The following is a 27,030-nucleotide window of genomic DNA, read 5'->3' on the forward strand; positions in this document are numbered from 1 at the left end:
GGGCATGCTCCTAATGAGACCACGAATGGTGTCCTGGGGTATTTCCTCCCAGATCTGGACCAGGGCATCACTGATCTCCTGAACAGTTTTTTTTTTTTTTTTGCATGCTAGCCACATGTTATAAAAAAATAGGTTACTACAGTAAGGAAAATTCTCGTAAGATAGGATACAACTTCCTGCGACAATGTAATGTAATCTTTAGTTACCGAGCATGCATGGTGTTGGACCAGGGCATCACTGATCTCCTGAACAGTTTTTTTTTTTTGCATGCTAGCCACATGTTATAAACAAATAGGTTACTACAGTAATGAAAATTCTCGTAAGATAGGATACAACTTCCTGCGACAATAAAATGTAATCTTTAGTTACCGAGCATGCATGGTGTTGGTCACATGATTCCCTCCCCCCCCCCCTACATAAATACTGTACTAACTACACAAAAATCGTTTGTTCTGTTATCTTATGAGAAATTTTTGTGCTTGTCCCTTCAGATAAATTCACATGAACTGTCGGGATCGGCTCTCGAAAGCTGTGTACCAACAATCTCTGAAAACACTTTTTTCCATCCGATTTTATCATTGTGTGTACCAGACTTTAGAGTCAGTCCTGTCTAGATCAGAAGCAGTTTACAAATGTAGAGCTAATGCTGGGCTTTCCTGTTCACACAACATGCACTGCACCGGGTTCATTTTTTTCAAAGGATTGTATACAAATTATATCAGATTATATAAAATTCTAAGCTTTAAAAAAAATACTAAAAATCACAAAACCCAATAACTTCCCCTTTATAAACCAAGATGGTTAACTTAGATACTTGCTACTTCTTCCCTAATTACTATAAAATGCTTCACTTACTTGTACTGCTCCATGAACTCAGGGTGGGGATTAACTGGGTCCAGTGGTCCATATATAATGTGCACTATAATTAATTACAAAGTGAAAATTAGAATCTACAACTTTACATTTACTTCTTCCTTCCAGTGTAACGTTTTGATGCAATATTAACCACTTGCCGACTGCCGCACGACTATTTACGTCGGCAGTCAGCCCCTCACAGGCAGAGTGACGTAGATCTACTTCGCTAGCCTGTGAGGGTCTAGGGAGCGAGCACGCGCCCCCGGAGGCGCGCTCCCGCTCCCACGTGGTCACGGACCCCCCGCGCGTGTGACCGGCGGACATCGGGGGTCGTCGGTGCAGAGGGAGAAAGGCAGGCGGCTGATGTAAACAAGCCGCCTGTCATTCTCCCCTGTGTAGAAACAGTGGTCATACGGTTCTACTATGTAGGACCGTTGATCACTGTTCCTACAGCTCAAGCCACAGCCAATCACAGTTAGAATCACGCCCCTAGGGACACACATCACCCCTCCCTCTCAAAAAAAAGTTAACCCCTTCACTGCCAGTGTAATTTTACAGTAACAGTGCATATGTATAGCACTGATTACTGTAGAAATGTCACTGGTAACCCCAAAAGTGTCAAAAAAGGGTCCGATCTGTCCACCGCCTTTGTTAGTAAACGCGATAACTTTTGCGCAAACCAATCAAAATACGCTTTTTGCCATTTTTTTTACCAAACATATGTAGCATAAAACAAATTGGCCGAAAATGTTAAAAAATTTTGATTTTTACATTTTTGTTTTTGGGAATTTCATATAAAAAAATGTGAAAAATATTGTTATTTTTGCAAAATTGACGCTCTTTTTTTGTTTATAGCGCATGATCAAAAAAAAAATCGCACAGGTGATCAAATACCACCAAAAGAAAGCTCTGTTTGTGGGAAAAAAAGGACGTCAAATTAGTTTAGGTACAGCGTCGCACGACCGCGCAATTGTCCGTTAAAGTCACGCAGTGCCGAATCGCAAAATAGGCCCTGGTCAGGAAGGGGGTAAAATCTTCCGGGGCTTAAGTGGTTAAGAAGAAGCTCTCGCGCTTACTACATGAGAAGATTCTAAATAAAAATAATTTTAAGTGAAAAAATTAATATCCCACTCAAATATTGCTGCAGTTGTATAAATAAATCTATATAAATAAAGTGTAAATCAAGGCATACCAACTGCGCACACCCTGTAAAACAGATGAAAAATTAATAGTAACCAGATAATTTAATAAATCAGTGAAGATTACTAAATTATCAAATCAATAAATGTGCATAAACTATGATAATAATCAATATGACTACATCACATAAAAAAGTGCATGTATATAAAGTCCACAATTCATAACATATGCTTGGAAACATAAATCAGTGATCCGGTGTTAATAAATGCCGTGCTGTGTAAAGGGTCACCCAGGGTTCCACAACCGCTGTGATTCACTCTCCTTCAGCCAGAAAACTCACCACACAATATGGCCCACCATAGACATGGTTAAGGCAAACAGAGCTGTAAATGTATACAATTCTGGCTCCAATATGCACTGCTTGGTCAGCTTATCCTCCACATATAAGAGAGAAAAACAGCCCCACTAGCAGAATAACGTTTTTAAACTTTTTATTGGATGCTAAAAAAGTACAGATCCCATCATGATTGCACTCACATATTTCACAAAAAACAGACGCTTAAAATCACATATTGCGGGGGTTCGAAGTGTTCACCCAGTCTTCACTGCCTCCACGGCGGTATGTCAGACAAGCGAGCCCCGCCGCAGCTCACCCGATCTGCCGAGTAGCCATGCTCTGACGCGTTTCGTCACATCCAACTTCGTCAAAGAGGGGGCCCCTGTTATACAGGGTGTGCGCAGTTGGTGTGCCTTGATTTACACTTTATTTATAATGTTTTGATGCAGCCAGACAGGGACCACATTTGTCAGTAAACACTGTTGACATCCATTTTTCAATCCTTCGATTGCTGGTGTAAAGCTTGCTTTAAAGGGATATTAAACCAAAAACCAAAAATGTAATATATTGCACCTTACCAATCATTAGATGAGATGGCTGCATTTGTTTTCTTTTAGGCTTTTTTCCCTCAGTTTTCACCTGGTGATGTGGCTAGTAACGCATCTCCTTTATTAGAGTGCCCCCACTCTAGGTGAAGGAGTACGGGGCATATTTGGATAGCAGCACTGTCAGTTTAGGGGGAGGGGAATGCTAGATATACTAGCAGATTTAAATACACTAACTGAAGCCAAACTCAAGCTAATACTTTATAAGCAATTACAGCCTACTGTTTTGACTTCAGGGATAAAAGGTTTTACATAAATGAAAGATGATCCTTGTAGGCACTCCTGCCAGTGTTAAATGGTTTGTCTCATCCCTGTAACAAACATCTGCAAGAGTGCTTTTTCTTTTGAAAAACAGACTTCCTGGCTAGATTATCCGATGAAAATAGAAGGAAAAAGAAGGAAAAAAAAAAGAAAAATCAGCATCAAAATCACATCTAAGAATTGCTAAGCTGCAATACAGTTTGTTTGAAATCTTTGCAAATGTATTACACCTCCCCCCCCCTTCAGAGGAAGGAGAAAGCAGACACAAATGACAGTGCATTGGGGAGAGGCAAGTAAATGCTATAGAAATATGTGCTTTGTTAAGATTTCATGTCTGAGGTTTGCAACCACAAACGTTTTGGAGGTTAGTGTCAACCCTGGTGATCTGGTTGAATACAAAAATAGAACCAATACTGTAAAACAGATACAACATAATACATGAGCTCTGTATAGAAGTGTTTTTGCTACACAGGGAAATAATACTTACAAGGGACCGATGTGTTGGACAGGGCTTCCACCCAGCGATCTCTGTGCTTTCTACGCTGGTTTATATACTGCAAAATACTAATTGCCAGAAAATAGTTAGGAAAAGATGTCACACCAACTAGGAATATATTTATAAAAAGCCTTTACTCAAACCAACCATACACTGCTCAAAAAAATTAAAGAAACACTTTGACAATACATCAGATCTCAATAGGGAAAATGCTATAATGAGATGGACTGGATAATGTGTTAGGAATGAAAGGATGCCACATTGTTTGATGGAAATGAAAATGATCAAACTCAATTCAAAGACACCCCTGAAAATCAAAGTGAAAAATTATGCAGCAGGCTAGTCAATTTTGCTGAAATTCATTGCAGCAACTCAAAACGGTACTCCGTAGTTTGTACGCGCTTCCCCAAGTGCTTGTATGCATGCCTGACAATGTCAGGGCATGCTCCTAATGAGACAACGGACAATGTCATGGGGTATTTCCTACCAGATCTGGACCAGGGCACCACTGAGCTCCTGAACAGACTGAGATGCAACCTGGCTGCGTTGGATGGACCGAAACCTATTGTCACAGAGGTGTTCTATTGGATTTAGGTCAGGGGAGTGTGGGGGCCATTCAATAGTATAAATTCCTTCATCCTCAAGGAACTGGCTGCATACTAGGGACCGACCGATTATCGGCAAAGCTGATAAATCGGGGGCCGATATGCACTTTTCCCGATATATCGGAATCAGCCCCGGAGGTTACCGATAAAGCCGATATTTCAGGAAAGTGCATGTACCGGAGTGATGCCTGCAGCTAGAGGCATCAACCTGGTACCGGCGTCCATAGCTGATGGTCGGCTGTCTTGTAATGACAACCGATGCGGCTGAGAAGCCGCTCGGCTGTCATTACCCCGCGGCTCGCCCTGGTCTCCCGTCCCACCGGAAGACCCGGACAACCAGCCTGCACAGCCGCCAAAGACCCGATCAAAGCCGCATTCAGCTCTGATCAGGTCTCCGTGCAAAAACCCGGAAGTGATGTCATGAGTGACATCATTTCTGGGTACTGTCTGGCGCCAGATTAAAAAAAATGACAGCATTCAAAACAGCCAAACTTGGCATTTTGAATGCTTTTAAGTGCAGAGGAGGGGTTTGGGGTATTTTAGACCCCCAGATCCCTCCACAAAAGTACCTGTCAAAAAAAAATAAATAATAAAAACATTTTTTTACATGTACAAAAATATAGCCAATACCGATATGCATTGGCCAAAATATCGGTATCGGCAACGAAAAACCGATATCGGTCGATCACTACTGCATACCTTGACCACATGAGGCTGGGCATTTTGTAGGGCTCTGGCAGTGCTCATCCTGTTCCTCCTTGCAAAAAGGAGCAGATACTGGTCCTGCTGAAGGGTTAAGGACCTTCTATGGCCCTGTCCAGCTCTCCTAGAGTAACTGTCTGTCTCCTGGAATCTCCTCCATGCTCTTGAGACTGTGCTGGGAGACACAGTAAACCTTCTGGCAATGGCATGTATTGATGTGCCATCCTGGAGGAGTTGGACTGCCTGTGCAACCTCTATAGGGTCCAGGTATCGCCTCATGCCATCAGTAGTGACACTGACCCTAGCCAAATGCAAAACTAATGAAAAACAGTCAAAAAAGATAAGTAGGGGGAATAAAAGGTCAGCGGCCCCCACTTTTAAACCATTCCTGTTTTGGAAATCATCTCATTGTTGCCCATCTAGTGCAACTGTTCATTTCATTAACACCAAAGCAGTTGAAACTGATTAACAACCACCTTTGCTACTTAACGGATTAGATCAATATCCCAGGAGTTTAACTGTCTTGATGCTATACTCTGATAAAAAGTATTCCTTTTTTTGAGCAGTGTATAATGGATGAAAGTGCACACACTCATGTTGAATTTGAGGGCATGCACAACCAAATTAGAGGAAGAGTTTAGGAATTACAGCTTTTAAGAATAGCCATCCCCCATTTTCAAGAGACCAAAAGTAATTGGACAATTGAATCAAAAGCAGTTTCATCAATTAAGCAGGTAAAAAGGTCTGGAGTTGATTCTAAGTGGTATTTGCATTTGGAATCTATTGCTGTGAACCTACATCATGTGGTCAAAGAAGTTGTACATGCAAATGAAATAGGCCATTGCAAGGCTTCAAATATGAAACAAATCCATCAGAGAGTTAGCAGCAACATTAGGAGTGGTCAAATCAACAGTTTGGTACATTCTGAGGAAGCAAGAACACACTGGTGAGCTGAGCTCACATAAAAAGGCCTGGACATCCACCGAAGACAACAGTGGTAGATGATCGCAGGATCCTCTCTATGGTAAAGAAGAATCAGTTCAGAACATCCAGACAAGTGAACGACACTTTCCAGGAGGTGGGTGTATCATTGTCAAAAGTCTACAATCTAGAGAAGACTTCACGGGAGAAAAGACAGAGGGTTCACCACAAGGTGCGAACCATTCATAAGCCTGGAGAATAGAAAAGCCAGATTAGACTTTGCCAAAAAACAGCTAAAAAAGCCAGACCAGTTCTGGAAAGGCATTTTTTGAACAGATAAAACTAATATTAATCTGTACAAGAATGACGAGAAGAAAAAAAAGTGTGAAGGCATGGAACAGCTCATGATCCAAAGCACACAACGTCATCTGTAAAACATGGTGGAGGCAGTATGATGGCATGGGCATGCATGGCTTCCAGTGGCACTGGGTCACTGGTGTTTATTGATGTGACAGAAGCAGCCGGATAAATTCTGCAGTGTTTAGAGATATACTGTCAGCCCAGATTCAGCCAAATGCAGCACAGTTCATTGGACAGGGCTTCACAGTACAGATGGCCAATGATGCCAAACACACTGCAAAAGCAACCAAGGAGCTTTTGAAGGAAAACTGGACTATTCTGCAATGGCCAAATCAATCACCTGATCACAACCCAATTGAGCATGCATTTCACTTGCTGAAGGCAAAAAACTAAAGGCTGCAAGACCCACAAACAAAGAACAACTGAAGACAGCTGCAGTTAAATCCTGGCAAAGCATCAGAAAGGAGGAAACCCAGTCTTTGGTAATGCCCATGGGTTACAGTCATTGCCAGTAAAGGATTCCCAACAAAATAATAAAAACAAACATTTTATGTATGATTATATTCATTCGTCCAATTACATATGACCCTCTGAAAATGGGGGGACTGTGTATAAAAAGTGTTGCAGTTCCTAAAATTTGTACTTGGTATTTATGTTCAACCCCATTGAATTAAAGCTGAAAGTCCGTACTTCAAATAAATTTGGATTGTTTAGTTTTAACTTTACTCTGGTGGCATACAGAGCCAAAAGTATGAAATTGTGCCCAAACGTATATGGACCCAACTGTGTGTGAATGTATATAATTTATTATATATTTTTTTTTTATTACATACACACACATTTTAATTCAGGTAAATATGAAATATAACATGTTAATACTATAATTCTGTTTTTAGGCCAGCAGGCAGAGCTATGGGCTTCTCGCTCTCTAGTTACAGCCTGTTGACAAAGGCCTTCCATCGAAAGAAAAAAAAAAAAACCCCAAGCCATTACTCTACAGTAGTACCTGTCTACAACCAGATTGCCTTCATTGATCCTCAGTGCTGTCCACATGTCCCAGTATTCAGCCTCTGAGGGTTGTGTGTATGGACCAAACACTTCACTGATCCTGGATCAGAGCAAAAAAGGTGTAACATACAAAAGTAAATATACAAGATGTAACAAATTGCACATATTTTTATTAAAAAGGGCTAATGTTTTTTTACATATTTATAAATTTTAGGTCCAAATTAGTCACTTTATTGGATAGCAAGAGCATATCTTTTGGATGATGTAATCACTAGATCAGGAGTTCCCAAACTGTGGGTGGGTCGTGAGCTGCATTTGAGTGAAAGAAATCACTGAGAGCGGGCCCGCTTAAATTGTGCTGTGCGAGCCCGCGCAAATTACTGAGAGCCAGAGCAGTCAAATCGCGATGGATTCAGGACCCTGCCCACGCAGTATACAGAGGCTGGTCTGCATTTCCCGCAAGGAGGATACTTGCATCAGTGAGTAACCATTTCTATGGCAATATAATGTTGTATTTGTACGTATGTGGGCTGTTATGTAGGATACAATCATGGGGTGCAGAGCCAGCTCCTCGATCCTGCTGGTGGCAGCTAGACTAGCGGCGGCATTCTCTCAGCTATAGCGGGCAGTAACGGCAGCCTCTGTGTCATAGGAGGACCAGGTGGCCCGGCGGCGTTAGGACGTCATGGCAGCTTCTGTGACCCCAGTAGAGGATCTGAAGGAGAAGAGCCAGGACACCAAGACCAGCATAGAGCTCCTCATCATGGAGACACTGGGTGAGGTGTGCTGGGCCCTGGAGAGGGCAAACAGGGGCTTCAACTTCACTGTGGACCACTGGGAGAGGAAGGAGGGTGAATGCCATATAGCCTGCTGATCACTGTCCTGGAGTGGTTGATTTCTGTCCTCTGCCTGCCTTATACTGTCTAGGATAGTGGTGATTACTTACAACTATTATTATTTGCATTTATATAGCGCCAACAAATTCTGTAGCGCTATACAATATTCAATTACAAGCGAGTGGGTCCCGAAAAATAACTGTATTCAGAAGTGGGTCTTGGCGTAAAAAAGTTTGGGAAGCCCTGCACTAGATCATTCACATCTTGGAAAACTCTACGCCTAAAACTGAATAACCCCCATACATCTCAAATTTACACCTGCTCACCCTTTGCTGAAGAAAATGAAGTTCATCAGCCTAGTAAGTATTGGCGAAAAAATACCACCATCTTTCAGCAGCTAGACGGAGAAAGTCAAAAACAGACTGTTATGTAATGTAGGTTTATACCATGACGTGACAAGAAAAAAAAAAAGGAAGGAAGCATATCATCACTGGTGCAAACAAACAGTCAGCTCTGCCAGGGTTCATTCATGGTAAAATTTACAGTATTTCATATCACTGAGGGCCCATTCAGTTTTTTTTCTATTTTGTGTGGCAACCCAATGAACTATTACAGTCTAGTGTAGCACACCACACTGCAGTAGGCAGCAAATAAGCACACAATACCAGATGGCAAAATGCCATAGTTGAGCCACAGAAAAAAAAAAAACGTTTCTTACTTACTCTAAAATCAGTTACAGAGACAACTGGTTCATCCTGCTGCCTACAGAAGGAGAATTTAAGAAGAAACTAGAAAAAAAAAAAACACACACACACTACACAATAGTCAGCCTGATATAACCCCTTCCAGTTTTTAGAAAAGCAGTACTAAGATAATAAAACACAAATCGACCGGTGTTCCTCAACAAGTTCCAGGAAACAGGTTTTATAGCAAGTATAAAAATCGTATTTTATTTCTTATTCATGGAGGGACACAAGATTCAGAGTCATTGGGACATCCAAAAGCAGTCCAACTGTGGGATGGCAACAGAACGGGGAGCTGCCTGCAGCTCAAAGAGCTGTTTTAAAGACCTTACGTCTGAAACTGGCATTGAACCAACAGAAGAAACAAGAGAAGCCCAAGTGACCAGGGGAGAGCAGGTCACTATAGGCAGCAGCCAGAACTAACCAAAGGGGAACTGCATGCCCATTTCAATCCGGAGCAGCAATGGGAAGGTGCTACCTAAGGCTGAATGCTGGGAACATGTGTGTGGAGTGTGGCACTTCATTGAATGACACAGTAATAAGTTCCTCAGCATTAGTAACAATGGAGCCTAACAGTTCTAACAAAATAGCCCCCTGTGCTCGGTCAAGGTGGCCTACTTAAGGAATCAGACTTCAGACTTGGGTTAGAGCAGAGGCTGTTGCAATGGCTCTGGACCTGGAAAGCATTCTGCAGTGAACTAACCTAGTACACGAAGGTCTGGAAAATTCCACAATGCAGAGCCCAGTGCCCAAATGATCACATTTCAAGCAGATCCCATGATAGCCCAATCCAGCAGGGTTTGGGTATGGCCAACGCTATTGCTGAGATTATGCCAATCCGGATAGCTGTGTAAAAGGCTACCTCAAGCAGCATGCAGATTGAAGTCCTAATTGAAGAAATAAAGAATTGATAAAACAGAAAAAAATGGCTAGCAGAAAAAAACGTCTCAGTAAAGACATCCACTCTCATAGGACACTAGCAAAAAAGCTGAGGCATGCTGGGAGTGGGAGGGATTATACCAGGTTGATCACTATTTTTTGCCAGTGTGCAAATCCTCCTGTAGATGGATCCCAATGGTCTTTGAATCCTGTGTTCCTTATGCAGGGCTCGACAAAACCCAGGCGCCAAGTCGCAATGGCAACTGGAAATCGCATCCTGGCGCCGGGGTTACAGTGGTCGGGATCCTCCCATGTGGCCCAACAGCGGGTTCGTGGACTAGTGTTGGGCTGGCCGATAATGGTGACTGCGGCCTTGCAGCCTGCTGGAGCAGAATACCATGTGCGAACTAGCTCCTATGTGCGAACCGACGCCCTCTGTAAACGGTGCTGTGATGAGCGTAGCTTGCTCTCACTGTCCGCCCACCTCCGAAATCATCCTCCCAGGTTGAAAGCTGATCGGTCGCCTTTTCCTTACTGACGCTAAGTGCATGGGGAGTGCCGTCTATCAATGCCGCCTAATGAGCGTCACCTGTTACTGCCCATCAGCGCAGCCTAATCAGCGTCACCTGTCAGTGCCCATCAGCGCAGCCTAATCAGCGTCGCCTGCCAGTGCCCATCAGCACAGCCTCATCAGTGTCACCTGCCAGTCCCACCTCATCAGTGCCACTCCCCCCCCCCCCCCCAATTTTCAGTCTCTTTTCAATTGGCATCAGGCGTGAGCAATTCTTATTGCCTGACACTCCGGAAATGCAGTTTAGGGCACAGGGCAGCAGATTTAAAAAAATGACTTTAACTTTTTTAACTGGCTCCTGAATTCTAAGCAAATTTGTCAAGTCCTGCCTTATTGAATAAGAAACAAATACAGTACTGATAATTTATACCTTCATAAAAAAAAAAACTCCTGACCTTTTGTATTAGTCTGGGGTGGTGAGTCTCTGGAAAAATACCTGCAATAAAAAAAAACAAAGACAAAACACTGGATTTTCATCCAAACAATAGCTACCTCAATATACAAATGTATTAACGAGTCTATATATACTGTAACAGGTGTTCATGACATAACAACTGGGTTGTCTATAAAAGTCAGGATTGCAAAATACTTTCCCAATAGAAAATGGACAAGGTAATGCAAATCCTACACACCTTATTAAAAGACCAAACACCATGGTAAGATACGAGAGTACCTACCCTATCACAACTATCCTGAGCTGATCTATAGCGAAGAGCAGTAGCCCTACTTTTCCCTTGCGGATTAGGTAGTATTATGGGCAAGCAAAGCTTATACCCCGTTATAAGAAACAACTTTTTCTTTGGAATCCTTTTAGACATGAAAGCTTCCTTCTGTGCTGGACTCTGCATGTAAAAAAAAAAAAAGTGCTGTAGAAACTGCTGGTCAGTAACTGGCTTCTGCATTTTGCTTCCAGGACAGCCTACCGCTGTCAACAGTGAGCATGTCCATGTAGGAGAGCCGGGCACGGAAGTATCAACATACTTCTATACTTGCTTTGCTCAGAATATATTAGAAAACAAAATTAATAAGAAACCTGTAATGATTCTGTCTTCTGCTGCAAGGGTATTAAATAAAATCACCGTCTATAGACAGGAGTCCTTTTAGTGTTCACATAGAATGTTCTTCCATAGTGGTCATTATAATATGCTGAACTAAATCCTCCTGCCATCATGGAAGTATCTTTTAGAGATTAAAACCTTTTACAAAATTGAAAGCTGTTTAAAATTTTGACTAAATACATTTAAAGCATGAGTTTCTAGAAATGTCCTTAGCACAAAGCTAGAGAAACAAGGACCGATGGGGCAAACAACTTGCTTCAAGCTTCAACTAATCAATATAATAACTACAATAACAAAACAAAAACAACAAAACAAGCATAAAACATTGTCAATCTGACATTGTAACAATACATTAATCAAAAGGCATGAAGTAATTAAGAGTCACTCGTTCATTTTGTAATGAGCAGTTTGTAGAACTAGAAGATCTTTTACACTTTTTTACCATGTGAAAACCTAGTTTAGTTCTTTTAACCATTTTATGGCCTACAATAATGTTCTGCCTAGCAAAGTGTTCATTGTTTTGCAGTGTTAAACCATTTGAACCAATATAAAGCAGATATTTTGTTTTGTTTTTTTTAGCATGGAAGAGAAAATATGTACAATCTACAAATGAACTTCCAGTTATGGTGGCAAAGCTCTGCTGCATGATGTCAGACTCATGGTCTGGAGCCAGATAGGAGTTTGGCATTTTTGCTGATGGTTAAATGTTTTCTCCAAACTGTATGACTTAGACGTATGATATGCCTTCACTGAGAGATACAGTTGAACTAGTATACACTTACAGAGCCAATACTTTGAAAAAGCACTAGTCTAGAGCTGCTTAAAATGCCTTTCCAAACAAAATTAAAGGAGAAAAGGAGGTATTTTGACATCTTGGGAGTACAGTACAGGAACTTTATTTTTAGACCCCGAATTATATGGCACTACTTTCAGGCGATTGAACACTTGCAATGTTTTGCTGGGAACACCCACTAGAGGATCCTATAGCCTCACCTCCGTGAGAAACTAAGGAAATTTACTATGAAATTTACAGGCATGTCAAAATTCTTATCTTAATTGTACAGAGCAAGGGCTCTTGGCCTGGGACTCAGGAAGCCCAACTTGAGAGAGCTGTGGGTGTTTGATATGAGATTGCTTTGAAAACACAAACTCTGGAGTAGAGCATGTCCATAATTATGTGGACAGCAAACTTGGAGATGGGGGTGAAGATCTCTCATTGTACAGAACCTGAATAAAGTGCAGGTGATAATATGACTTGGGCTGTCTGAACAGTGAACAACTATTATCTTGAGGAGCTTTTCTAATCCCATATGTGGTGTTTTTTTTCCTTTCTGCGACACACCAGTGTTTTTCTTTTAGATAGCACTTAGGCAATTTCCCAGTGAAGGAGGAATAACATGCTGGAGAAAAGTTTGCCCTTTGTTTGAAGTTATTGGACCTCTGAAGACGTCATGCGCTCTGACGAAACGCGCGTCAGGTGAAACGCACACTGTACGGTTTGGGAAGCCTGGTGGAACGCAAGCCGGTAGTTACCGCTCTCTACTCAAGGCACCGCTTTTAACAGATGGAAATTCAAATTTTAAACTTCTTATACTCTACTATACACATTAAAGGAAATTTTTAACGGTACTGCACTATCTGGAGCATTTTATTCTTTACCCCAACAGGACCCTGAGGATCTAGATTATCCAGGAGAGGGACCCCGGACCGCAGGGGACTACAAAGCCCAGCAGTTACCTTCCTGGCCCAGGAGGCCACTAGGCTCTTTAGGTCTTCTTACCGTATGGTAACTAAGACCCACTACTTCTGGTGAGTGTGCACCCCCTTTATTCCTTAAAGCCCACACTACAAGTACCAGCAGTTGGACTATTGGAGGATCCAGCACTAGCACCTGCACTTTCCCTAACTTGGCACTGAAGCTTTTATTTATGCACCAAAGTCACTTATGAACTTTTTTACTTGGACTTATTTAGCACAAATTTGCACATTATGGCACATATGTGATTATATTGTGATATTATTTTTATGGTGTAATATATATATTGTGATATTTATTGTGCTACACATATTACCCAGTTATAAGCTACACAATTTTATTTGAGTATATTATTTTATCTACTGGCCACTTTGACCTACCCATTATTATTATCCAGGCTATAGACAAGCAATTGCTCTTTTCTGGTTAATACTAGCAAGCGCTATATAAATTCCAGCTACTCTGGGATTTTTCTTTTTTATACACGTCACTTATCCCAGTGTTTCTCAACTCCGGTCCTCAAGGCACACTAACAGGCCAGATTTTAAGTATTGCCTTGGGGAGATGCAGACTAGAATACTGCAATCACTGAGCAGCAAATGATATCACCTGTGATGTATTTCAGTTTTCTTGCAAACCTGGCCTGTTAGTGTGCCCTGAGGACCGGAGTTGAGAAACACTGACTTCTCCTATAGCAGCTGCTAAAATCACACATTTTATTTATATATTTGTTTATTCCCCAATTCCCCCACTCTCCAAATAGGCCACACATAGGCGCGAGGGATATACGCTAATCAGTGTATATATCTTTACCAATGTACTGTGACATATTGAAGCAGAGCATGATCTCCCCCATTTGGAGACTGGGCCCCAGGGCAGTATTCCAACATAACGACCCCAAACACACCTCCAGGACAACCACTGCCTTGCTAACGAAGCTGTGGGTAAAGGTGATGGACTGGCCAAGCATGTCTCCAGACCCAAACCCTATTGAGCATCTGTGGGGCATCCTCAATGGAAGGTGGAGGAGTGCAAGGTCTCTAACATCCACCAGCTCCGTGATGTCGTCATGGAGGAGTGGAATTCTATGCCCAAGAGGTTTAAGGCAGCGCTGGAAAATAATGGTGGCCACACAAAATATTGATGCTTTGGGCCCAATGTGGACATTTGACTTAGGGGTGTACTCGCTTTTATTGCCGGCGGTTTAGACATTGATGAATGTGTGGAGTTATTTTGAGGGGACAGCAAATTTACACTGTTACACAAGCTGTACACACACTACTTTAAATTGTCGCAAAGTGTTATTTCTTCAGTGTTGTCACATGAAAATATATAATAAAATATTTACAAAAATGTGAGGGGTGTACTTACTTTTGTGAGATACTATATTTCTAGTTATATTTCCGGTGCCACTTCCTCTTTAACCACTTCCCGCCCGCCCTATAGGCAAATGATGGCGGGAAGGTGGTTGCATTATCCTGACCGGACGTCATATGACGGTAACAGGATAATGCGCTCTGCGCGCCCCCCGGGTGACACACCGCATCTCCGATCTCGGTAAAGAGCCTACTGACATAGGCTCTTTACCATGTGACCAGCTGTGTCCAATCACAGCTGGTCATATAGTAAATAGGAAGTGCCGTTGGCTTTCCTCAGTTCGTGCCTGTCAGGTACGGGTAGAGGAGAGCCGATCTGCGGCTCTCCTGACAGGGGAGGGTCTTCACTGGTAATCAGAGCATTGATTATCAGTGCAGACCCTCGGGGGGGGGGGTTGCCACTAGAACCACCAGGGATGCCCACCCATGACCCCAGGGATCCCCACCATGGCCACCAGGGATGGCAATCAGGGCTCAGGGAGCCCGCCAGTGCCCTCCCCATCAGTGCTGGCCGCCAGTGCCCTCCCCATCAGTGCTGGCCGCCAGTGCCCATCATTGCCATCAGTGCCACCCACCAGTGCCCATTATTGCCCACCAGTGCCGCCTATCAGTGCCCATCAGTGCCGCCGATCAGTGCCGCCTATCAGTGCCGCCTATCAGTGCCCAGCAGTGCCGCCTATCAGTGTCCAGCAGTGCCGCCTATCAGTGTCCAGCAGTGCCGCCTATCAGTGTCCAGCAGTGCCGCCTATCAGTGTCCAGCAGTGCCGCCTATCAGTGTCCAGCAGTGCCGCCTATCAGTGCTACCTATCAGTGCTGCATATTAGTGCCACCCCATTGGTGCCTCCTCATCAGTGCAGGAAAAAACGTATCTTTTTACAAAATTGTATAACAAACAAAAAACTTTTTTTTTTTTCAAACTTTTACCGTATTGCGCCGGAACCGGAAGGAACAATGCGATGCGGTCGCGTCTTGATGACGCACTTCCTCTTCGGTCTCCATTGGACCACTGGGCGTACCTTGCTCTCACTCCCTCGGTGACGTCAGACGCCGAGGGAGTGGAGAGGGTGTATAAATGCCGGCGCAATACGGTCAGTATTACACTAGACCACCGGGGAACGACATATGAGCTTCGAGACCATTTGCGGTAAATGAAATCTTCTAAACCCTGCTTCTCTCCTTACATCTTTTGTATATTAGATGCTGACTAAGTCCTTCCATGCCTCTCTCTTCTTTCTCCTCCCGTGCAGTCTCTTTCATTTTGAGCGTACTATTGGAAATTTGTTCAATTACAATGGCGGTGAACTTTTGAATACTGCATGATAATCCATGTGCCCAATTTTGCCAAAGTATGCATACCCTCAAAACTTGACAGACCCGCATTACGTTTGTCATTGTTATTAATACACTCAATTTTTCTCTTTGAGGGATACCTCCCATTTGGGGATACTAAGGAAACTTTGTTTTCCCTCCCTGCTTTCTTACGTTGGGGTACCTAGTGAATCAACTGCACATTCATTATAATCAGGTGAATATTTTAGCAATTTTTCAACCTGATATTTAGCCCTATACAACTGGAGATATAGCAATCTTGGGTTGAAGTGTATTTCCATGCTCTGGTCTCATTATTTCTACCCATCATTCCTAGCTTGGTTGTCACCCTCTCTATGGGTCAACTTTAAGAGGTTGGATGTCTCGGTTCCCGTACCCCTCTGTGCTCGCTTGGGTGGCGTCACCTTTATTGCCTCCACCTTCGGCATAAGAAAGGATTCAGGTCATCTTAAGGTACTTTTATTGGTATCATTGTCTTTCTAATATGTAAATCAATTGGGCACTCAACTTTAGGACCATTGAGATAAGCCCTATGTATATACACATGCTATGTTTTTTATGTTCTTTCCTTCTGTTACCTAGAAATGTTCACTCTCGAGAAATGTCTATGAAAACTCCTGAAGAAGCTATTATGAAGATGGCGAAACATGTAGAGTTGATATTTTCGAGTGCATTTTCTTGATTTTATCATTTTATATTGATGTACTGTCTTGTCCTCACCTTCTATGTGTAATAAAATGTACAATTTTTGAGAATTCAGATTTTTCTCCATCATTTTGCACCGTTAAAGTCCCACTTTGCCCCCCTCCATTGTAGCTACTTTAAACAAAGGGATGTGGTGCTTTCTACTTCTTCTCTAGCAATATTTCTTTAAAATTTTGTTTTCAATTGATTACGGGACTGAAAGATACCGATTGCACCTCACTATGCAGCTTATGTATCTTGTAATGCAACATATTTTGTCATAATTCAACTAAGGTTGCATTTATACAAGATCAATTTCAATTTGAATTTCAATTTAAAGGTACAGTGCAACATTTCTTTTGATAGATCAACTCAGTTGATTTCATACATTTAAAAAGGAACAGCGCACCATTTTGTTTTTTATTTTATATATATTCCCTATCCCATATTTGAGTTCCAGCCATTCTATAGAGGTCTAGCGTGGACTAATATTTTTGTTTCTGAGTGCATAGTAATCAATCAACTTCTAGGTTTTTTGTCTTAGCTTAATTGAAAAGCTGAAATTGGAAGCCGATTGGTTACTATGCACAGCTGCTACGGTTTTAGTTAATCACCCCTGCTGCTTCAAAGAATCCACCATAGCCAGCTTATGGCAAGAAGGTGAAGAAAGGACTTAACTAAATTCTGGAGGTGAAAAATCTGGTAAAATATCAGCCTTCTGCATATTTAAGTGCACCAGACAGTTCAGGTTGTAACTCGCAATGAAAAAATTGAGAACAAAAAAAAAAAAAAAAAACACAACCTTCTCCAACAGATAAATGCCATCCCCCGATGACACGAGACAAAAAAAAAAAGTGGAGCTTCAGGGCTACTCTAGGGGACGTTCCCAGCAATTCTTCGACAGTGTCCAATCACCTGACAATAAAATTCCAGTACTGTACAATTAAGATAAAGTGCTTTAGGATATTTCAAGAACCTGTTCACAATCCTACTATGGTCATTTTCTATCAGCCTAAGGCTGGCCATACATGTCCAACTTTTGTTGTACAATTTTCGGTCAGATCTACCACAAACCACATAATGTGAGGTCAAAGCTAAACAACACATTCACTTGTATCCAATTAGGTAGGCCTTCGTACTACATACTTGAATGTACATTTCAAGAAAATCTGACAGAAAACTGAAAGAAAATTGTATCATGTATGGCCAGCCTAAGTTAATGCAAACAAATCACTTGCGGATCTTGCCTTTTCCCTTGATTATAGCCTTTCCAGTGCCAGGCAGATGCTGCCATTGAGCCACTATTTAAATGGCTGATCCCCTGTGCACTGCCAGAACCTGGAAGCTGCATTGATGATTTTGTATACATAAACTACGTGCCCAGCGAACTTTTGTTGTAGTACGCATGCGACAGGCTCTAATGACACTCTGCGCCTAAACCACTCTTGACATTATGGCTAAAGGCTGCAAAGCTGATCAATGCCAAGGACCACAGACTCTCCTTCCTCTGGTCTTAAGGTCAGTGCTGAAGGAAATCTTTGACCATGTTAACTAAGCAAGCAGAGAAAACCAGAAACAAGGTATTTTATTCCTGGTTTTTATTGTTTAAACATAAACATATGCAATCCAATGTCAGAAGTACTATTAGGGAAGGTAACATGTTGCTTTGCCTTCTACTCTAAGAGCTGCATTTGAATTGGTGCACTTATCAGCTATAACTTTATGATCACCCACCTTATATGGAGTAGTTCCCCTTTATACCACCAAAACAGCCCTGACCCATGAAGGCATGGAAGTCACTAGACCTCTGAAGGGCAGCAATAATGTTTAGGTAGGTGGTACATTTCAAATAACTTCCACATGAATGGCAGGACCCAAGGTTTCCTAACAGAACATTGCCCTAAGTATCACACTGCCTCTGCTGGCTTGCCTTCTTCCCATACTGCATCCTGGCATCATCCCTTTTCTAGGTAAGCAATGCACTTGCACCCAGCCATCCACATGGTTCATGATTTATCAGACTAGGTCACCCTTTCCATTGCTTCGTGGTCAAGTTCTGATCCTCATGCTTTCAACACATCAACTTTAGGGACAACATGTTCACTTACTGCCCAATATTGCCCACTGACTTTCAGACACCAATGTAATAAGCTAATGTTATTCACTCCATGTCAGTGGTCAAAGTTATGACTCATTGATGTAATTTCTGGAGCAGTTCCAGATCCAGAAGACAGACAGAGGAGACAAGACACCTAGGTGGATACATCAAGTGTGCCTCTAAATTGGTTCATTCATAGAACACTGCCAGATACTACTGAGCTGCTCATCATCCACCATCAACCAACCAAAGTGATTCAGAATCCTTTAAAACATGGGTGCAGTATACCGGTTCTATTATGTTTGAGTGGCACTTTCAGATGGTATGGCCTTCCTATTACATATAAACCCTCTTACCTCCATTGGAAAGACAAAGGCTGCCAATGTTAATGTGTCCTTTTTTTCTGTTGCCATACCTACAAAAGAAATAATGTACAGGTGTGATGACTAGATGTACTTATAAATATCTGTAGACAAAACACTATAATCACGACGTTTATGTCCGGCAGAAAAAAAAAAAAAGGAGGAAGACACCTCTTGTACTGGCCTAGCCAGTGGAAGATGCCGCCTCCCGCACTCCTGTTTGAGGATAAAAATTTTACACAGAAATCCCTCCCCACCTCCATGGAGCCTGTATTGCCTGCCAAATGGGACATACCCTTTTTTTTGCTGCACCATTTAAAAGACCATTGCTATCAGCTGCCATAACCCCGATATTAACATCAAAGTAGCAACGCAACACTGCGGCGGGCGGTCTGGAAGTGGTTAAACATGAGGGGTGGGAACAGCGAAAAATACGTTCCCAAGGCTAACTATAGCCAAGTAAACAGGAGCTCAACCAAAACAACTGGAGCTCACCTGTAAAAAAAAAAATACACCCTCAGAGGACCAGGTCCACTAAACAGCAGCCTGCAAAACCTTGTGGCCAAAGGAAACATTAATATACGCCAACACATCCACTTTATAGAACTTTGTGAAGGTGTGCGCCGGCGACCAGGTAGCCGCCTTGCAAACCTGCGTCACTGACGACTGATGACAGAAGGCCCAGGAGGCACTGAGCGCCTGAGTAGAGTGTGCCTTTGCAGGGTAAGGAGGAACCTGACCCTTCATGGAATAGGCCTGAAATGGTGGGTATGACTTCCTAAAAGACTCCGTTGTTGCCAGGTACACCCTTATTGCTCGGACCACAGCCAAGGCATGCAAAGCAATTTCCTTCAGATGTTTTGGCCTGGGGCACAGGGAAGGCAACACAATGTCTTCATTAAAATGAAAATCAGAGACAACCTTTGGAAGGAACGACGGACAGGGACAAAGAACCACCTTATCTCGGTGAACCACCAAGGACGGTGAACGACAGGATAATGCTGCCAATTCCGACACCCTGTACACAGAAGTGATAGCCACCAAGAGGGCCACCTTCTGGGTCAGCGTAAGCAGGGGAATCTCCCAAACATTTAAGTAGTAGGGCTTCTGAAGGACAGAGCACCAAATTGAGATCTCAGGGCAGCAATGGAGACCGCACTGGAGGGGCCAAGTGCCTAACTCCCTGAAGAAAAGTAGGCACCAGGGAGTGTGTGGCCAAGGGCCATTGAAAGAAGATTGCTAAGGCCAACACCTGACCCTTTATAGTACTCAAGGCCAGTTTTTGCTCAACCCCCCATTAAAGGAAGGTCAAGATCCAAGCCACGGAGAGAGCGAAGATGAACCCCAAGAGATTCACACCACGCAATGTACGACTTCCACGTAAGATGATAGATCTTCCTAGAAGTAGATTTCCTAGCTTTAAATAGCTTTGGAATCTCCGATGCAGACAAACCTCTATCCATCAGCACCTGGCGCTCAACAGCCAAGCCGTCAAAGCCCTGACTGTAAAGCAGGATGGAAGATTGGTCCTTGGGACAGCAGATCCTCCCTGAGAGGAAGCTTCCAAGGAACATTGGTGACCAGCCGCACCAGATCAGCATACCAAGCCACTAAGATGACCGGAATCCCTTCTGCCTCGATCCTGCGTAGAAGTCTTGGCAGAAGCTTGAGAGGAGGGAAGGCATAAATCAGATGATACTGACCCCACGGGCCACCAGGGTGTCGGTGGCGTCCACCAGAGGATCCAGTGACCGAGCCACAAACCTCTGCACCTTACTGTGGAGCCGAGACGCCCCACTGGAGACACAACTGATGAAACACCTCCTGGATGAAGGGACCACTCCCCTTGGTCCAACGCCTGCCAACCAAGATAATCCGCCTGCCAGTTTTCCACCCCGGGAATGTGTACAGCGGAGAGGGCTGTACAAAAACATTCTGCTCGCCTTAGAATTAGCTACCTCCAGAACCGCCAGGACACTTCTTGTGCCCCCCCTGGTGATTGACATAAGCCACGGCCATGGCAATGTCCGATTAAATGCGCACTGGACATCCCTGAAGATGATCCGTCCAATGGTCCAGGCACAGTCTGATTGCTCGGAGTTCCAAGACATTGATCGGTAGTCTGGACTTTTCCAGAGCCCCTGAGCAGAATTTTTGCAGGGACCGCGTATGGAACTGTGCAAATAGAAACGCCTCAAAAGGTAGACACCATCAGGCGCAGCACCCGCATGCAAGTCTGGAGGGATGACCATCTGCTGGACATAAGGAGACGAATTGCAGACTGCAATTTCTTGTCCAGAGGAAGGAACACTCTGGCTAAGGTCAAGTCCAGAGTTAGACCTAGATAGTCCTGCTTTGTGGACGGAACCAGAGCAGACTTCTGAAAATTCAGAATCCAGCCGAACCTCAGAGTTCGTATGGTGATTTTCAGGTTTTCCACCAGAGCAGTAGGAGAAGGAGGTTGTCCAAGTAGCCCAGTACCGCGATCCCCGTTGGCGTAACAATGCTAGCACCGGGGCTAACACTTTGTGAAGACCCAAGGAGCAGAGGCGAGACCAAAGGGTAACTCTACAAACTGATAATGCTCCTCTCCCACGGGAAAGTGGAGGAAGAGCTGGTGAACAGCACATATTGGAATGTGTAGGCAAGCATCCTTGATGTCGATAGAGGCAAGAAAATCCCCCTGATGCAGCGATGCCACCACCGTGCAAATGGACTCCATCCTGAATATCTGCACCCGCACAAAGCAGTGCAGCACCTTGAGCTCAGAATTGGACGCACCTTGCCTTCCTTCCTGGGAAATGTAAAAAGGTTGGAGTAAAAACCCTGAAAAAGGTGTGATTGTCCGGGTTCCGACTTCCGACCCGGACAATCACCCCTTTGTATTAACAGGGCTTGTACCGCCCCAAACAGTGCATGTAAGCGGTCCGGGGACAGGCACAAGTTGGAAGGAAAGAACCTTGCTGGGGGACAAGAGCAAAACTCGATCTTGTAGCCAGACCAAATGACTTTGTGGACCCACTTGTCTTGTACCAAGGAAGCCCTTGGGTCCAGAAACCAGCGAAGACGTACCCCCCCCCTTCCCCCGATACCGGTGAGGGTGAACCTTCATGTTGAAGGAGCCTTATCTGCGGGTTTGGAGAAGCCTGCTCTCGGCTTGCCATCAGGTCTATTTGGAACCTCCAGAGGAGGCCCTGAAAGGCTTTGAGCCCTTGTCAGTCGACCCTGAGGGATCAAAAAACTTCTTATGAGTTGAGAAGGAGGGCCCACGTCTACAACGAGGGTTCCTGCCCTTAGTAGCCTGCGGAAGAAAGGTACTCTTTCCCCCTGTGAGGCCTTTAATGAGGCCAGGGTAGCTCCAAACAGGCAATCTCCTCTAAAGGGAAGGCCTTTTTCATAGTCTTGTCCGCAGACTAGCATTTGAGCCAAAAGACACGCTGAAGGACCACTGCTGAAACAGAAAACCGAGCCACTAGGTGGGCCGCATTTAAAGAGGCATCATAAATAAACTGCAGCCCCTGGACCAGCTTGTCCACCAGCTCAGCAAAAGGCAGGGGTTAGCTGTTCTCCCTCCAGGTCACGGCATAAAAGCTTAGCCCATTCAATCAGAGTTTCCGACACTAGGGCAATGCTGAATACCAGCCTCAGTGCCGAACCAGCCAGAGTGTACATATTGGGAGCCACAGCCTCCGCCTTCATGTCAGCCGGATCCTTAAAGGCCGGGGATTCTTTAACCGGAATCATGGCTGCCTTGTTCAATCTGGAAACCGGACGGTCCACTTCTTAAGAATGGACTCCTCATAGAGGTATCACCTAGCAAATTGCTTAGGGACCCCAAGGGAACGTTTTGGGTGTCCCCACTCTTTACACTCTTTGACAATTCTGCAAAACAGGCAGGAAAAGGGAAAAGGGAACACCTTTGCTGGTCTGGATGGCTTGTGAGTTCCAAAGGTAACCTGCGCCTCCATCGCAGCTGCATCCTCCATTTTTAAGGTCTCACGCGCAGATACAGTCAGTGCTTCCACCAGCGCCTTTTCGTGAGTGGTTGTAGAAGTGGAGGAATCATCATCACTATCGGAGAATTCTGGGTGCGTGGTCGCAGACCCAGCAGGGAGACCCACGTCCACGGTGGCCGAATTAGATTTAGGATCTGATGAGATAGATGAGGCAGGGGAAAGCAGGGGGCACTTTTTGCTTGCCTGTCGCCCGAAAACGACCTCCACTCGGGACACAAAGGACTCCAAGACCGCCGTCAGTGCATCGATGGATTGTTGGGACCCGGAGGGCCCAGCAGCCTCTGAGAGGGGTTAAGATGGGAGATGTGTTCCAAAGACTCCATGAGTCACCTGGGGAACCCCACAAAAAGTGTAAAACACTGCAAAGGGACAACCCCCACCACACTTGGCAGCAACTCCCGGCCGCCAGGCACAAGGCACCAAGCGATTCTCAGCAGAGAGGGAGAGGACCCCATCAGACTCACCAAATGTTCCTGCAGCCACCAGAATAAACTGCAGGGGGGACAGCTACTTACCATACCAGGAACCAGGTGGGCACTGTTCCAGACAGAACCCCTTGCAATCGAAATGGGGGGGGATGTCGGCTAGGAGGAACGCTGCGACTTGGGTCAAGACCCGGTCGTATGCGACCTCACGAGGCGTTTAACTCACAGGCCAGCCCCCCATCTGGTGGGGCTATGTCACGGCCGACCTAGCAAGGAGGTCTGCGTGTGCTTGCTGGCCAGACTGGGGTGACCACTGGATCTAGATTATCCAGCCCGTCACCCAGTCCGGCAGTTGAAAAAACAAGGAGAAAAATTTCAAAATCTAAAAAGAAAAAAATTGCCAGGACCAGAGATCCCAGCAAGGAACTAGGTCCTTATTGCTGACTAGGCAGAAAAAAATAGCTGAGAGAGGGAGTATATCCCCTGGGACTGCCCATAGGCATAGCCAGACTTTTTTTCTGCCTAGTGTTCTACTCCTGTAGGGGGCAGTATAACCCAATGGTTAAGAAGATAAGGAGCTGTGTCCATCAATGAACAAAAGAGAAACACCCTTGTTCCTTGAGTAGCAAATAAATGTTGAATAAAAGAAAAGCAATTTATCACTCTCTGGATTTGTACATAAGGATGCTGAATGCATGAGAGCATCAAACACCAATGTTATCTGAGGCACTCTGCTCATTCCAGAAACATTGTGCAGGGAAAGGGGGACAAAAGGAAAGGAAATGTACTTTTTTGGCCTAGAACACCAAATATTGCAAGCAACATTAAGTTGGAGTAATGTGAAAAACAAGCACCTTGAAGGAGAGCATTAGGTGAGATTTGGGCTGTTCAGTGGGCATCAAACCTGCATTTTAAGGACCCCGAATCAACACCTTTAGTAACAAGCCTATATTTATTTTTTACAGCTGAATTTCAAAAAGCAGACACTTATTGGTAGCTAATTTATGGAAAGTGACACGCTTAGGTAAACAATGTTGGTATGCAAATAATTATTTCATGGAATATATACAGTGCATTGCGAAAGTATTCGGCCCCCTTGAACTTTTCCACCTTTTGCCACATTTCAGGCTTCAAACATAAAGATATAAAACTGTAATTTTTTTGTGCAGAATCAACAACAAGTGGGACACAATCATGAAGTGGAACAACATTTATTGGATATTTCAAACTTTTTTAACAAATAAAAAACTGAAAAATTGGGCGTGCAAAATTATTCAGCCCCCTTAAGTTAAAGCGGAGTTCCACCCAAAAGTGGAACTTCCGCTTAGGGAGTCCTGACCCCCCGACATGCCACATTTGGCTTGTCATTTTTTGGGGGGGGGCGGGTACCTAGTTTTGACAGGTACCCGCTCCCACTTCCGCTCGGAGCGCCGCGGCGCCCTGAGCGGAAGTTCTCCTCTCCCCCTCCCTCCCTGCAATCTTCTGGGACACGTCAGAGGTCCCAGAAGATTGCCGGCCAATCACGGCGCGCAGCGCGACTCGCGCATGCGCAGTGGGTACCCGGCTGTGAAGCCGCAAACTGTAACAGCCGGGTGCCCACAGCAGTGATGCCGGCGCCGAGGGAGAGGATCGAGGCTTCCGGCGGCCGCATCGCTGGACCGTTGGACAGGTGAGTAAATGGCTGGAACTCCGCTTTAATACTTTGTAGCGCTACCTTTTCCTGCGATTACAGCTGTAAGTCACTTGGAGTATGTCTCTATCAGTTTTGCACATCGAGAGACTGAAATTTTTGCCCATTCCTCCTTGCAAAAGAGCTCAGTGAGGTTGGATGGAGAGCGTTTGTGAACAGCAGTTTTCAGTTCTTTCCACAGATTCTCGATTGGATTCAGGTCTGGACTTTGACTTGGCCATTCTAACACCTGGATATGTTTATTTGTGAACCATTCCATTGTAGATTTTGCTTTATGTTTTGGATCATTGTCTTGTTGGAAGACAAATCTCCGTCCCAGTCTCAGGTCTTTTGCAGACTCCATCAGGTTTTCTTCCAGAATGGTCCTGTATTTGGCTCCATCCATCTTCAAATCAATTTTAACCACCTTCCCTGTCCCTGCTGAAGAAAAGCAGGCCCAAACCATTAAAGAGGAAGTAAACCCTCCTCAGGAAGTTGTACCTATAGGTAAGCCTATGATAAGACTTACCTATAGGTACTGTAAATATCTCCTAAACATGTACCGTTTAGGAGATATTTACCTTACATGCAGCCAGTGACGTCACTGGCGCATGCGCTCTGAAGGAACGGCTGATCGTGCCGTTCCTTCAGAGCCCCGTGCCGTGACTGTCGGCTCCCGCGCGCGTGCGCAGGAGTGACGTCACCGCGGCTCCGGCCAATCAGATGGCCGGATGCCGCGATCCCGGAAGACGGGCGACTAAACATGTCGCTCGTCATACAGGTAAGAGAGCGGCACGGCGGGGGCTCGTTCTAAGGTAAGTATTTCATAATGAGCTAGTATGCGATGCATACTAGCTCATTATGTCTTTCTCTTGCAGGTTGTAAAAGAAAAAAAAAAATTTTTAACGAGTTTACAACCTCTTTAAGCTGCCACCACCATGTTTGACAGTGGGGATGGTGTGTTCAGGGTGATGAGCTGTGTTGCTTTTACGCCAAACATAACGTTTTGCATTGTTGCCAAAAAGTTCGATTTTGGTTTCATCTGACCAGAGCACCTTCTTCCACATGTTTGGTGTGTCTCCCAGGTGGCTTGTGGCAAACTTTAAAGGACACTTTTTATGGATATCTTTAAGAAATGGCTTTCTTCTTACCACTCTTCCATAAAGGCCAGATTTGTGCAGTATACGACTGATTGTTGTCCTATGGATAGAGTCTGCCACCTCAGCTGTAGATCTCTGCAGTTCATCCAGAGTGATCATGGGCATCTTGGCTGCATCTCTGATCAGTCTTCTCCTTGTATGAGCTGAAAGTTTAGAGGGAAGCCAGGTCTTTGTAGATTTGCAGTGGTCTGATACTCCTTCCATTTCAATATTATCGCTTGCACGGTGCTCCTTGGGATGTTTAAAGCTTGGGAAATTTTTTTGTATCCAAATCCGGCTTTAAACTTCTCCACAACAGTATCTTGGATCTGCCTGGTGTGTTCCTTGTTCTTCATGATGCTCTCTGCGCTTTAAACGGACCTCTGAGACTATCACAGTGCAGGTGCATTTATATGGAGACTTGATTACACACAGGTGGATTCTATTTATCATCATTAGTCATTTAGGTCAACATTGGATAATTCATAGATCCTCACTGAACTTCTGGAGAGAGTTTGCTGCACTGAAAGTAAAGGGGCTGAATAATTTTGCACGCCCAATTTTTCAGTTTTTTATTTCTTAACAAAGTTTGAAATATCCAATACATTTCGTTCCACTTCATGATTGTGTCCCACTTGTTGTTGATTCTTCACAAAAAATTACAGTTTTATGTCTTTATGTTTAAAGCCTGAAATGTGGCAAAAAGGTCGCAAAGTTCAAGGGGGCTGAATACTTTCGCAAGGCACTGTAGCTGCTGCTGATAAAAAAGGAACACCTTTCTAAACGGAATAAATAGTAT

The 27,030-nt window shown here is 44.1% G+C and overlaps 1 protein-coding gene across 1 annotated transcript in view; it reads right to left on the minus strand.

Moving 5' to 3' along the window:
• The window catches only part of MEST (mesoderm specific transcript), a 75,800-nt gene that overhangs the window by 17,783 nt on the left and 30,987 nt on the right, over positions 1–27,030 (minus strand). The window contains exons 6-11 of the mRNA XM_082255541.1: positions 18,977–19,035; positions 10,715–10,755; positions 8,453–8,523; positions 7,289–7,390; positions 3,686–3,762; positions 856–919 (exon numbers count right to left, since the gene is read on the minus strand). Coding sequence (XP_082111667.1) covers positions 856–919; positions 3,686–3,762; positions 7,289–7,390; positions 8,453–8,523; positions 10,715–10,755; positions 18,977–19,035 — 414 coding nt within the window. The remainder of the gene's footprint in view (positions 1–855; positions 920–3,685; positions 3,763–7,288; positions 7,391–8,452; positions 8,524–10,714; positions 10,756–18,976; positions 19,036–27,030) is intronic.

The sequence above is a fragment of the Pelophylax lessonae genome (genome assembly GCF_965119305.1).
Source record: "Pelophylax lessonae genome assembly, chromosome: 4".
Lineage (NCBI taxonomy): Eukaryota > Metazoa > Chordata > Amphibia > Anura > Ranidae > Pelophylax > Pelophylax lessonae.